Raw genomic sequence first — 13,941 nt, forward strand, 5'->3', positions numbered from 1 at the left:
CAGGGCTGGGCTGTCTCCACCTTCCAGCAACCCCATGACCTGGGGCAGGAAGTGACAGCCTCACCCTGCTCTGAGTTCACGCCAAGTAGCATTTGGTTCTGATGAATCCGTGTGTCTGAAAGAGGATGAGCAGACTCTGCAGGAGCCGAGCAGCCCCCTGTCCAGGAACCATGAAGGAATGGGTGGGCAGCCTAGGTGCGCAGTACTCAGGACTGTCGGGAGGGTCAGGCAGCCAAACTGCAGCCCTGGGTGGGAGGCCCGGCGAGGCCGAGGCCAGTTTCAGCGCATGAAGAGCAATTTGGCCCTACAGAGCCAGCTCTGGTCAGGGCCTGGGCTGGGGGCCTGTCGGTGAGCTGGACCCTGGGCTGAGCCCCGCATTCTGCTCCTCTTCTGTGGTCTGGTGTAGCAGGGGGAAGGTTTACTGCTGGGATAAGAGCCCCAAGGCTGGGAAGACCACCTTGACAGGGCAGGAGTCTTTAATGCAGGAAAAGCGATGGGAACTGCACATGGGAGGTGCAGGCAAAGAAATCACGCCTGCAACTCTGGAGGTCCCTGGGCACAGACCACCCAGAGGGCTGTGTTCTCCCAGCCAAATCTAAGGGCGGGAGTGAAGGCCTGAGCCTTCAGGAGCTAGAGCGAACGGTGGAGGTGGGTTTAGGCGCGTCAGGAGTCCTCTGGGAAAGCCCTCACATGATCCCGGGGGCAGGTGCTGGGTTCGCTGGCTGCAGCTCAGGGCCCAGGTTCCCTGGAAAGGGGCTCAGAGGCACCAGCCATGGGGGTCCTGAAAGGAGCATGGGGTCAGGGCATGGATGGAAAGCTCCAGGAGGAAGAGAACCGGGAATGGGAAATCTAAACGCAGTTGTGCAGGTCTCCTCAGAGCGAGTGCAGTGGGGCCTGGCGACTGCAGTGTTAAAAGGCATCCCTGGTGGCTCCACAGAACCACCCAGCCCCTGGCCCAGAAGGGGAGATGTGGCATCTAGACCAGTGGGAAGGGGCAGTGTCATCAGAAGAGCCACTGCTGCCCGAGGGGGCTGCTCTGTTCCCAGCCGTGGGAGCCCTGGTGCTGGCCCGGAGCCCAGCCACTCCTCTCACACGGAGTGAAGCTGCGTCAGTACTGGCTCCTCGCTGGTGGGTGGGAGAGGTTAGGGGAAAAGAGCCAAGTTTGCCCTGAAAGGGCAGCCTTGCCAAAGGAAGGATGCACAAGTTGCCTGGTGCAGTAGTCCTGAGGGCCTTTCCTGAAGGGCTTATCACCCTCAAGGAGAGGCCACTCAAGCCCAGGCTGGGACTCCATCTGTCCCACTGCCACCTGCAGACCAGAGGAAAACCAGGAGGGCAGAAGGGTTTTCTTCAGCTGCTTCCTTTATTAGAAACAAGTGAGATGTATGGAGCAGAACAACAATGCATTTGTTTTTTCTTCCCCTACCCTGGAAATGGATGCCCCTCCCGCAGTTCAGAGAAAAGCCAAGACAAAAAGGTGAAGCGTCTGCCTTCCCTGTTCCCAGATGCGGCACCTGCCTGCGGTCAATATTTTTAATTGAGTGAAACTGTCCCACACAGCCTCCCTAGGAACAGTCTATTTGCAAGCCTGCCTTCACTTTGAAGTAGGGCAAAACTAAAGCCTTGGGTCTCCTCTGGTTCTGGGGCAGGTGAGCCAGGCCACAGAAAGGCTGCCCCCTGGTGGGTAGGCACTGGCCAGAGATACGCTCCCGCCCCCCTCCTCTGGCCTGCCAGTCAGTCCCTTACCCTCTCCTCGACTGCAGCTCCGTGAAGCTATCCAGGCCTTTGGGCCATCCCTTTGGTTGGTTAAATGCTGGTCATCTTTTGGTAAAGAATTCAAGACCACAAGGGCACCTACTCCTTGGCTTCAATGAGCCAGCAAGTAAGGGGTGATGGCAGTTACAAGGGAGTTGCAGGCAAGGCCTGAAATTTTCCATAAACCTAGGTGTTGAAGTGGCTTGGTGTGGGCTGGCCTTCAAATCAGACGTCGGCGTCTTCAGAAGGAGGCACGTGTGAGGGAAATGAGCCTTGTGGAGACCTCACTCCAGAGCTGAGGCCTCCTTTCTACCCAGCTTTCTCCCTCCAGAGACCGGAAGCCGTGGGAATGTGCCACAGGGTCAGGGGTCAAATGCAGAGTCAATCCAAAGGCAAGAGGTCAACCTCTAGAAACACAGAATCCAAAAGCCCAATGCCAGCAAGGAGTACTGGCGGCAGAGTGAGGGCCAGGCCGGGAGGCCCTCCGACAGCGCTGCCTGAGGCAGGTCCCAGGTGATGGGCTTGGAAGCTCCAGGGTGCTTCCCTTGTTTGGTTCAAACCAACTATGGCCCCACCATCCTGCAAGTCTCCTTGTGGGGAGGCCCTGAACCCCAAGCAACGGTTCTGTCTCAGCTCTCTGGCCTGAAGTCCTGGAAGGGGTTGAGCGAAGAACCCAGGGGCTGTTTGGACAAAAAGGAGACTAAGAGCAGCCACCGACTCCTGCAGATGGGGGCAGTGGTGCGGAGGGCTGGGCGGGGTCCCGTGAGACAACAGCAGAGTCCAAGGAGCAGGCCACATGGTTTTGGAGGGAGACCTAGGAGATCTGTTTCTTCCAGAGCAGCCACGGGCCTCACAGTTTCCATTCCATGACCTGGGCCAACCAAGGCAAAGCTTACTCCAGGGGCTGCTGTGCACCCTAAACATGGTGAGCTGCTCTAGGACTTGGGGCGCCGGGGGTCTGATGTCTGTGAGCTGTGAAGGCAAGCCCCTGCCTCTCCAGCTCCTCCTGTCTGTGGAATGCAGGGCACATCTTGCTAAGAACAGCAGCTTCTTTGGTCTGGGTATCTTGGAGTCAAGGAGTCAAACGTCAGCCACGACTGCTGGTGCCTGGGGCTGGCAGCACAGGGAAAATGGGGAGAAGGGAGGCCCCTAGAGGCCTCTGATGAAAATCCAATAAGTGGAGTTGCAGGCTCCAGCAGCAGGCTGCAGAGCGGGCAGCGTTCCAGCAGGTGGCACAGCTCCCATCCCAAGCACACAATTTCCTCCAGTTTTGGGGACTCTGCAGAATGAGCCTCTGGCAAACTTCACCAAAACTTAGAGCCTGAAACACAGCTCTGTTGGCCTACAGAGCATGGCTTCAGTTAGTGGGACTCGGCTGAGCCTGGCCTCTTGGCCAAGGCTTCCTTCCCCTACAAGTAGCCGAGAGGCGAAAGCAGCCAGGAACCACCCCCCACACCACATGCCGCCCTATCCACCCATTACTTTCTCCTAGAGCAAAAGCTACACAGAAACCTGGATGTGGGTCACTGACAATTCCACAGCCCAGTCCTCCCCAAGCCACTTGGCTGAGCACAACTAAGGAATGCCCACACGGACAACCACGTGACCGGAGGCTCCATTACTTTTGGGGAAATTGGCAGCATTAATAACCATCACCACCACCACAAAAATCCACAAAACATCATCAGAGAAAATGAGACTCAGACAACGGCAACATAAAGTCATTTCTGCTGCCAAGTCCAGATCGGCGTCTAACTAGCACTCCTTCCACTCCCTGCGGGCAGAGTCTTGAAAAGGAGCACAACGAGATGTGGCTAATGGGCTGGAAGGCACGGGCCAGGCAGCTGCAGGGGCCTGGGTATCGGCCCCACGCTGTCCTTGCCCAACCACCCTGGGGGCATCAAGGTGCTGGCCCTCTGCTCTAAGATGAGCTAAGCAGGGCTGGCACTGATATGGTCCCCACAAGGTCCCAGATGCTACAAGGAGGTCCGAGGTCTCCTTCAAACTGCCAGTCACCCCAGGCAGTGGAAAAATGCAGTCTCACAGCGGACTCATCCCTATAAGGTTGGCAACAGCTGGCTAAAGAGCCTTTTTAAATCAGTTGGCAGGACGACTTCCTACAGGGAGCAGGCCGAGAGGATGGAAGAAGGGACTCAACTAAGGAAATCAGCTTCCCCAGATCATGCCTGCTGCGGCCTCTGAAGGGACGCCTCTGCGTGGGGTCAGCCCCGCCAGGACTCCCCCTGCCGTTCTGTGAGATCCGAGCGCTCCCCAAAGCTCGGCACAGTCCCTCCACCTTACCCTGCCTTCTCGAAGCGAATCATTCCAGCCAATTCAGAAGGGAAACTGGCTAAGATTCCCCACATCCTCTTTCTCCTGCTCCACCAAGAAAAGTCAATGCCTGCTTTCAGAAGGAAAAAATTCACTGTACCAATATGTTTGTCTGGCACTGTCCTTGGCTTCTAATTTTGAGGAATGATCTGGATTCAGTTTTTCATTAGAGACCGAACATCCTTGTACATTTGGAACATGAAAGATATTTAAAATATTTATATATATAATATATATATATACTTTTATTATTCACCCGTTAACTCCATAATATGCCAATCACGAGCTAGCTTTCAGCAGTTACATTCCCTTGATCACGGCTGCATAAGAATGTGATAAATTGGAAAACAGGGAGACCAGAGACATGGCCAGAGGTGACATCACGCAGCCTACGCTTGCAATACAATTGTCAAGTTCAGTGGTGGTTTGGTAAAGCCGGTTCAGTTCTGTTCCCTTTGCCTGGGACTCTCACGTTTGTGAAAATTGGACCAACAAGTGGTGGGGTTCCATTTCCTGGTTTGAATTCTCAGTGGCTTTATCCAGAATCTCACTGGCAACTGGTTACTGTAACACCAGCCCAACCTAGGAGAGCCAATGGGGAGAGGCAGAGTTGAGTCGACAGTTGTCTGAAGACTCTCTCACTTCCCCCCAAGTCCTGAAGTTCCAGATGACTGAGCCCCTGGGCCACTGGGCTGTGGGAGTGGTCACGGCGAGCCGGGACTCTCACCCCACCTCCACAGAGGCTTTATACATCTATCAGGCCCTCCAAGGAAAGCAGCTGCCAGCATCCTGAGGAACACTGGTCACAAGGCTCCCTCCAGCTCATCTGTCAGTTATTTCGTAAATGCTGGCAACAGCCATAGCCCTGGGCTGCCATTCGGAGCTGGTGGAGCAAGAGCTGAGGAAGGGTCACACTGGGAGGAGGCAGGCAGCCCAGCAGAGGAAAAATCCCTCAGATCTGCAGACTCTAACCTTCCTGGCTAACCAGGGGCCACTTGACTTGCAGTTTCCTGAGACTGTCCCGAATGCCCTGCCCCCAGGCAGCTGAGGTGGCTCACCTGATGGGAACAGAAGCTGGAGACCACCTTCCTGCTTCTGTGCGGCTCTGGGGCCCCTCCCCTCTGCCACCCTCACGCCAGATGCTGAAAGGGGAACACTGACCCTGCTAGTCTGGCCATCACAGAAAGGGGACCTTACAAGGGCCCAAACACCACTTAACAAGGGCCGAGACTGATGCTGGATCCCAGACGTGTGGCCCTATTTCTGCTGGAGACACCAACTCCCTGAGCCAGGCAGCCGAATGGGACCTTGGTGGAGGCTGCACACGGCACGTACGTACCTTCTCCGCCCCCATGCTGGGGCACTTCCAATTGTAAAGATAATACTGCAGGTTGCCATCCCCTATGCCAAACTTGAGCTTCTCCAGGAAGGTTTTGTTCTCCATGAGATCCAGTGCATTGAACACGTCAAACCCTTTCTGCACAGCAGCAGGGAGAAACACGAATAGATGAAGACAGGTAAACGCTGCCTCACTTTCTGCCCTTTTCTATCACGTCAAAACCATCACAGAGGCAGCCATGAGAGCACTCTTCCTTCCGAAGCTCCGGCTGCCTCCATGTGAAATCCAAACTCCAGCCAGTGCCCTGCTCTCCAGTGGCGGTTCTCACGACACTCTGAGCGCCACTCCACCCGGCCTCTCCTCAGTGTCCCTCCAAGTACACACTTGTGTTCTCAGTGTCAGGCCACTGCAGTTAACAACTGTTCCTTGTTAAGCCTCTGAAACACTCCAGAAATTTCCACAGTCCTCTCTGGAGACCAAGCCCGAAAGCCCTTCCTCTGAGAAGCTGGCTCCTGTCAGCTACTTGGCATGTGCATTGTTCCCTTGCTCCCCAGACACCCAAATCCTAGGCCTTCAGTGTGCACCATGTGACTTTACGGACCTCATGCTGCTTTGAGACTGTGACGAAGACACTTCCTAAATTTCACCAACTCAGTCAGAAGCTCTCACAGGGCAAAGACTGGACTGTCCATCGTTTGGCCAGCCCACAGGAGGCTGGGCCCAGTACCGGCAGAACCCACAATGAAGGACTGAGTGACGATCACCTCCCCGGGTGTAACAGAAGCCCAGGCCCCGCCCCTCATGCTCTACAGTCGGCCGCGCCAATGACTCACCACAATAGAGACCAATTTCCCCATTCTCTTGCTCGGGAAGTCGTAAGGGGAATCCCTCAACTGCCAGAGCAGGCCAGGCTATTCAGGCTCCCTGGCAGCATGCCCCGAGAGAATGGAACTCACCGTAATGAATCAGAGTTCAATGCTTCCCTTCATGTGGATGCCCCTTGCTCTCTCCTAGTTTTGAGCTGCTGGCTGAAAACTGCTGGGCCCCTTCCTAAGGGGAGCAGGAGGGCGAGGAGGGCTCGAAGACCCCACCGGGGCAGCTACTCCCATGAGCAGTGCTCACCACTGCTCCACCGCCCCTTGCCCACAGATCTCCAGACCCTCCGGGCTTCTCCTCACCATTTTGGCGAGAACAAGGGCATCGCTCATGAGGTCTAGAAGAGGGGTCTGGGTGTGAACGTTGTAGAAAGAATAAGCAGCCTTTAGACTCTTGTGGGTTGGATGGTTCATGATGGTGGAAGGAAGTGTATAAAAGCTCAGGAAATCCGTCACCTCTCCGTTTGCATTCTGAAGGGAAAACAACAAAAGGAGGCAACGTCACATGTGCACGAGGATCCATCCTGCAGCCTGGGAACAAAGCTTGCAATTGCTCCCATACCCTCAGGCAGCTCTGCTCCTCTAGATGAATGGGTGAAATGCGGGGAGAAGATACACTGGCTAAGGGCACTTGAGGACAGAGCCAGGAGGAAAATCCAAGCAGGACTGTCGGCTGAACCTGCCGAGCTCCCCTTCCCTGCCTGCCAGGGACTTCTTGCAGCTCACATTCCCCCAAACCGTGTCCTCAATGCCTGGCCAGCACCACCTCAAGCAGGGACGGGCAGGGAATCGAAGGCTTACCTGACTAGGGGGGCTCAGTTCTCTACTCTGGGTCACCAACGGGGACTGGGGAGGAGCGGGGAAGAAGGGCTCATGCCTAGTCCAGAGGGCATCCTTTTAGCAAGTGTAAGCTACAACTTCCTGTCTCCAGGGAGGACCAAGTGTGGATGCTCAAGATAGTCCACGGCGCCAACAATCCTGCCAGTCAGTTCTTCAGTCACCAAGCCCAGGGAACCTGGCCGCTTGAGGAGGCTGCCTCTCTGCAAATGGGTCAGAGGACCAGAACACCCCTCCCCACTCACCTCCACCACAAAAGTGTCGATGATATTCTCCTGGGGGTAGAACCAGTGCTCCACCTCCTCCTGGCTCATGACTGGCGTGAGGTGGAACTGCTTCAGGTACCTAGTGAGAAGCTGGTGGACTACTGGAATGTCTTTTTTTTCCATTGGTCGCAGCCCGGCTGTCTTGGGAGTCTGGAGGGAAGACAGATGAGACAGCATCAGATGTGCTGACCGTGAGCATCTTGGCTCCCTCTCAAGTCCTCCAGACACCCAAAACTTCACGCTGTCTCCCTTCCTACCTCGACCCTGGATCTATCCACCCAGGCCCTCAAGAGAGAATCCTCAGTCACCCTTGGCAACTCCCTCTCACCCACTGTCCATATCCACTCAGGCACATGTCCTGCCTCTTCGGTGTCTTTGGCCCCTTCCCTCCTAGTTAAGGCTGTCTGTCGTCCTTGGCTAAGGCTGTTGCTTCAATCTCTTATCCATATGGCCCAGGCTGTCTTCCTAAGAAAACATAACCCATTATGCTCCTCCCTTGTTCCACAGGTTCTGACACAGAACACAAGACCTTCTACCCTCTGGACCAGTTGGCTCTTGTGACTGTGCCTTCTGTCCTACTAACCTAGTAGCTCTCAGTGGGGGCAATTTTGCCCCCCGGAGGACAACTAACAATATTCGGAGACATTTTTGATTGTCACAGTTAGGAGGAGGGGTGCTACTGGCATCTAGTGGGTAGAAGCCAGGGATGCTGCTAAACATCCTATAACGCACAGGACAAACCCCTAAAACAAAGAATTACCTGGCCCAAAATGCTAATGGTGCCATAATGGAGAGAAACCCTGACTACCCCCATTGATGTGTTGGGCTAGGTCCAGCCAAGTGCTACTCCTGGGCCTCAGCAAAGCCTTTCTTGGCCCCTCTCCTCCAAGCCCTCACAACCTCCTCCCACTGAAGGTAGCTGACCTCTTTCTACACTGGTCTCTTCTATAGACCTAGAGCATTGCACAGACACGTTCCCAGCCACTGGCACTGGGGAACCCCTAGGCCCAGCAGAGTCTGCACTAGATGCCCACTTTGTCTGTCTACTTGGACAGCAGTGCCACCCAGAGTGCCCCCAGCAGGACACTGCTGCCAGTTAAATTCAGAAGGAAAGCATGAACTGCTGGGATTTAATCTCAAACCAGAATCCCACCCCACAGCTGCTGTTTCTTAAAAAACGCTTCAGTGGAATGAAGCCATGTGATGCTCTAGAGTAAATAGGGGGGCTGACAGAACATCCCCAAAGGCTCAACACACAAAGGTGGGGTCAGCCAGTCTGAAAACAGGGCGGAGTTATATACCACAGTCTCTGTCTGATACAAGTGCTTCTCAGTGTAGGAACTGCTTTTAAAACTGGAGTTCCAGGATCTCTAGCCACCAAATTTCCTTGCTGATGGTGATATCTCTAGGGAACACTTACTGACCTCATTTCTACATGGTAGCTCCTACAAGGACACCTCAAATCCTGGACAGAGAAGCAGCCAGGCTGGGGTTCTCGCTCACAGGAGAGCTCCAGAGACACTCTTCTAGCTGCTATACCACTTTAAGAACGCTCTCTGCCTGCCTAGAACTCAGGGCAAATCTGTCATAATACCAGAAAGGAGAAGACACCCATCATGGCCCCCCAAATCTGGTTCTTTGGGCAGTGTCTAACTACGCTGCAGTGGTCTCTCAAAATGGGACACTAATGACTCCAATCCAGTGGGGGATTAGCCCAATTCCAAGGATTAATCCAGTTTAGGCGGGCAGCCCTCTGATGGGCAGGCACCCAATAACTGTGCTGACACTGACCAGAAGAGCCCTGAGTGAAGAGAAGCGATTCTAAGACCTGTGAGGATCCTGAACCAGGCACAAGTGGAGAACAAGGAGCATTTGTTTTATTGGGCAGCTAGGCGAACTGGGACCCAGAATAGAAAACCAGCTCACTCCAGGTTGCCCAGTCCTTCAATGGCAAAATCTGGACGGGGGAACTGGGATTACAAATCTGGGCTTCCCTCGCCAGCTCAGGTCACGCCTCCTTCACCTGACTGCGCAGAGGGAGCGGCAGACGCTTTATGGCCTATTGTCACTGGGCTCCGGGATGTGCTGCAGCCCAGTGAGTGGATTCAACTTTCTATTTATGCTTCACCAAGGCTCAAGTCACAGAGAATAGGTGATCCGAGCCTATCACCAGATGACAGAGAAGCTAGCCCAGATGCAGGCACAGGAGAACTGAGAAAGTCACACTAAAACAAAACTCTTGCTATAGATAACAGATATGGAAAGTCTAGGAATCTGGAAACCACAGGTCAGGTCACTTTTCTGGCCCCCCAGCCCCACCCCAAAGCTTTGTTCCTTTCCTCTGAGGACCAGGCTCTCCTCGGCCTCTCTCTGGCCCCTGCCCATCACCCCAGAGCACCACTGGCCTCTGGCAGTCGGTAGAGCTTCATGGTACGCTGCATAGTCATATTTCTGCTCAGGTGGGAGAACTTCACTTCAATCAGCTTCCGGGGGTTTAGGGACCGATGCCAGTACCTGTGGGGACACAAATGTCCTGTCCTCAGAGGATTCTGGCAAGTTCCATTAAGAGGACGACAGGATGGAGATCTCCAGATGGCCAGCAGGTGGCGTGAGAGACACATCGGGCTCCATTTGAGCCAGTGGCGTCGCCCCACTCTCCAACCTCCCCCCAGTGAATGCAGAGCTGCACAGCTCTTCCTGTATTTTCTTTCTCCCTGCTTTTCCTTCTCAGTTTCAAAAGCCACTCCCCTGTTACAGCAGTTGTCTGGGAAGAGCACTCCTCACTCCTGGAATCAAGTCAACGGGAGACACAGTTCTCTGAACGTTCATCCTCCTCTCCCTCCTCTGCTGCATTTGCCTGATGCTTTGACTGCTGAAGTTCTTGAGGCAGGGAATGTTCAATTTTCAAACAACTTTCTGAGGCAGCTGTCTTGGGTCACAGAGGGATCAGACATGCTCTCTTTGGTCCACACAATATTCAAAACAAAATTGAGCCAACCATTTAAAACTTTTGGACACTTACTGTAAAAATCCAGACTTGGGTTTATCCTTAAAAAACTAAAAAAAACCCCCAGCAGACTGACACCCCTCCCATTTCCAAATGGCAGGAATCAGCAGGAACTGGGAATGGCTAACCCCCTTGGGCAGGGCACACACTCTCCAGTCTGCCCTTCCTACAAGATCCCTCTTCACGCCTCCACGCTCCCTACCTGGATCCTGTGGGCACCCACCACCCATCTTATCAGATGCTAGAGAAGCAAGATGCTCCCGGGCACATACTGAGCTGAGGGGCAGAGTTGTGACTCAGTGACATGGCTCAACCAGAGCAGGCATGCCAGTATTTCTAGGATCATGCAAGAGATTTTTACCTGCAAGTGCCAACAGGCTTTGGTAAGACCACCCCGGCAGTGTAAACAGCTTGGAAAATGCCCTCCAGGTGAACCCGCCGGGTTATCTCTCGGATCAGGACGGGAGCCACCCTCTTAGAGCGCAGCTTCTTGTGGACACATAGGAAGTTGATCTCCACCATCTTCTTCTCTCTGGAGAGAGGGGAGAAAAATCCAGAGATGAGGCTTTTAACACGGAAGGTAATCCCTTCAAGTACATGGAGCCACCCCTGTAGGGCCGGGGTCTCCAGCACAGGCATGCATTCGGCATCACCTGCACTCCGTGGTCAGTACTCAACTCCCTCCCGCTGCTCTGCTGTACCAGGCAGGGACCCCACTCTCAACACAGACTCCGCGTCCAGAGGTTAAGTAGGACTCAAGCAAACTCCTTTATTGGAGGCACCACCAGCATCTCCCTGATGAATTCCCAACAGCAGGCAGGGAACCCCACAGAGCAAGTCAAGGGCTATTCTAGGATTTCAGGGGTTCTAACTCCTACAAGAATCCATGGCCTATAAGCCCAGACGGCTGTGGTAGAAGAATCTGATATTTCCAGGGAAAATGAACAGCACAGCTCAAAGGCCCTGTGACCATTTGGATGTGAGTCACACTGGCTCCAGCTCATTTCTGAAGCTGCCCAAGTGTCTCAGCGTGTGACTGGTGCCAGTGCAAACACTGAGCTCCTGTTCAGGTAGCACACTGGCCCCCAGGTGGAGCCTTTCCAGCCCAGGACACAGATGAGAAGCAGCAACAATTCACAGCAAAACAGGTGGTTCCTATTATGAATTTCTATTCCTAGGACCTGAGATCCCTCCCTTCATGGGACCTCCCCTCTTTCTTTTGTGGAAGGTGTACCTTTTTTCTTCTCCCTCCCAGACCAAGTAGGATGGTGGGGACATGGGGGGTGGGGGGTGGTGTAGGAGCTTACGTGTCATAGATGTGGATGTTTGCTGGGATGGCACTAATGAACCCAACCAGTTTCCGACTTGAGACCACTCGAACCCCGCAGTGCCACTGGGGGAGCCAGCCAGGCGGCCGGAGAGCCCTAGAGGAGAGACAGGGGCTGTGGCTGCGGTGCTGCATGCCAGCGGGCTGGGCAGGCTGTTTGGGCTCCACAGCTGAGTCTTGTTTCTAACCCCGTGCTACCACCTCACTGGGAGTTAACAGCTAAATTCTCTTCAGAGCCAAGCCCTCCTGGACACAAATGGGATCGAGCCAGAGCCCCTTCTTGCTGCTCAGCCCACTTGGCCTACTTACTCACCCAATTCAAAGCTGGCATACTGAGGATTTCACACCCGATCCAATTTCTCTGTGCTCACTCACTCTGACAGCCAGAGGACTGGCCTCCTTGGCTCCGAGTCCAGTGGGTCTCGTGGTTGGGAGTCGACTGTGGAACCCCTGGAGCTCTGATCTCCAACTGCCCTCTGGGTACCATCATTCCCACTCAGCTTTCTGCCCATTTGTCCTTTCCCCCTCCATTTCAGCCTCATGCCTCTACCTTCTTGGATATTAAACGTGGCCCAGGAGGGTGGATGGCTCAGCAAGGCAAGGCCATTTTCATACACCTGAGTGTGCTCAGGACCTGGATAGAAAACGACCCTGCTTTTCCTTTCCATCTTAGTGAGTCCCATCCCTCCTTCCCTTCTTACATAAAGTCACCATACAACAGATGCTCTTTTCTTCTGGGTACCAATTCCACAAAGGTCTCCCTCACCCAGTCATTCTACCTTAAATAAGGTTTCTATTCTAAGCTCCCCTGGAAGCAAGCCTCCTTCAGATGCAGGAACTCAAAAATTACACACTAATTTCCCATAAAAGGTTGGCTCTTAGCAGGGATGAAAAATCTGGCACCCTGTGGTTATTCTGCTCTATGCCTTGCCCCAGAACCATAAGAAAGCCCTTACAACTCACCACAAAAGAAATTCTGGGGAATAATCAAATCGGAACATGTTGTCATCATCTTCCACATAATTCTCATTCAGGAGGGTATACAGTTCTTTCAGCTGTAGAGAAAGAAGGAGCCGCCTTGGAGGTATTCTGCCAGACAGGGGACCACCTCCAGTACCCTGGGGCTCCAGGCTTTTCAGAAGGAGAAGGCAAAATACCAAAACCTCTACTGACTCTCCCAAACCCTTTGCAGCCCAGGCATGGCAGAGGCTCTTCTGGAACAAGCACCCTAGCTGTAAGAGGAGACTGAGCTGCCAAGGAAGGGGTGGAGGGATGGACTTAACTAAAGCGGCAGACCAAGAATGTCATGCAACTAACCAACAACTCCACCTTTAAGACATGGCAATGAATGAAGGGATGAACAAGAAAGATGAAAGCCTGAAAAAAGGGTATCTACCTTGGGGTGCTACAGAGGTTAACCTTCAACTTGCCAGAAAAGTTGAGTACTATTTATGGGGAGTCTTGGGCAGGCCCCAGAGGCAACAGATGGGGGGTCTGCTCCGACCTGCTTGGCTCAGCTCTCAAGAGAGTCCTCGAGGAAGGCTTAAGTACAAGCTGTCTTGGTATGACGGCAGGGCTCACTATGAAAGTGGTGCCAATCCACACCTGTGCCCTGCCTGGGCCTACTCACCACACCCCGGTCGCCCAGGTCCAAGGCATCCCAGGTGAAGCCCTGGGGCAGGGTGTAGGGCTCCCGGCGGATGTTGTCTTTGTCAGGCTCCACGGGACCGTGGGTGTTCACCACTTCTCCTGGAAGAAGAGCAAGCCATGAGCCTCACCCTCTGCCTCCTGGGGGAGGGAAGGGACTCCGCTCAAAAATCGACCTCCTGTCCCTGAGCACTCTCCATCTGAAGAACACTCTGTGCTTGGCAATTGCTTACCATCTCTCCAGCTACCCTTGGCCCCTAACTGAGGGCCAATTCTTGGCACAACTTTAGAACAATCACTGGGATCCAAGGTGGTTGGTTTTTTGGAAGTCCTTCTAAATCTCCCTTCGGCTACTGAATGACAAACATTTATCTTGACTAATTTGGCTTCCTGCCTCCTGGTTGCTGTGGAGTACTGTCATGGCCCTGGCCCGGGCCCATCGACCTGGATGGATTTTTAAGGAGCTAAACAAGGCTGCTTTTGTGTCATCAGCAACAATAATGTACTGGGTCCATTCCTGAACCAAACGATGGCATCTAGGCGCCATGCTCAATCTTGGC

General features: G+C 53.8%; 1 protein-coding gene across 3 annotated transcripts in view; it reads right to left on the bottom strand.

The window, feature by feature from the left end:
* Positions 1-1,341: 1,341 nt before the first annotated feature.
* Positions 1,342-13,941, bottom strand: part of NMT1 (N-myristoyltransferase 1) — a 33,302-nt gene continuing 20,702 nt past the window's right edge. For 2 of the 3 annotated variants that reach the window (XM_014739669.3, XM_070226094.1), the window contains 9 exons: positions 13,365-13,483; positions 12,698-12,789; positions 11,715-11,831; positions 10,769-10,939; positions 9,806-9,914; positions 7,380-7,550; positions 6,601-6,768; positions 5,423-5,560; positions 1,342-4,665 (listed from right to left, as the gene is read on the bottom strand). In XM_014739669.3, coding sequence (XP_014595155.1) covers positions 4,645-4,665; positions 5,423-5,560; positions 6,601-6,768; positions 7,380-7,550; positions 9,806-9,914; positions 10,769-10,939; positions 11,715-11,831; positions 12,698-12,789; positions 13,365-13,483 — 1,106 coding nt within the window. In that variant the 3' untranslated portion in view covers positions 1,342-4,644. Of the gene's footprint in view, positions 4,666-5,422; positions 6,473-6,600; positions 6,769-7,379; positions 7,551-9,805; positions 9,915-10,768; positions 10,940-11,714; positions 11,832-12,697; positions 12,790-13,364; positions 13,484-13,941 lie in introns of all 3 variants that reach the window. The other variant, XR_011422877.1, reaches the window with a different exon arrangement.

This window comes from Equus caballus, chromosome 11 (assembly GCF_041296265.1).
Source record: "Equus caballus isolate H_3958 breed thoroughbred chromosome 11, TB-T2T, whole genome shotgun sequence".
NCBI classification, from domain to species: Eukaryota; Metazoa; Chordata; class Mammalia; order Perissodactyla; family Equidae; genus Equus; species Equus caballus.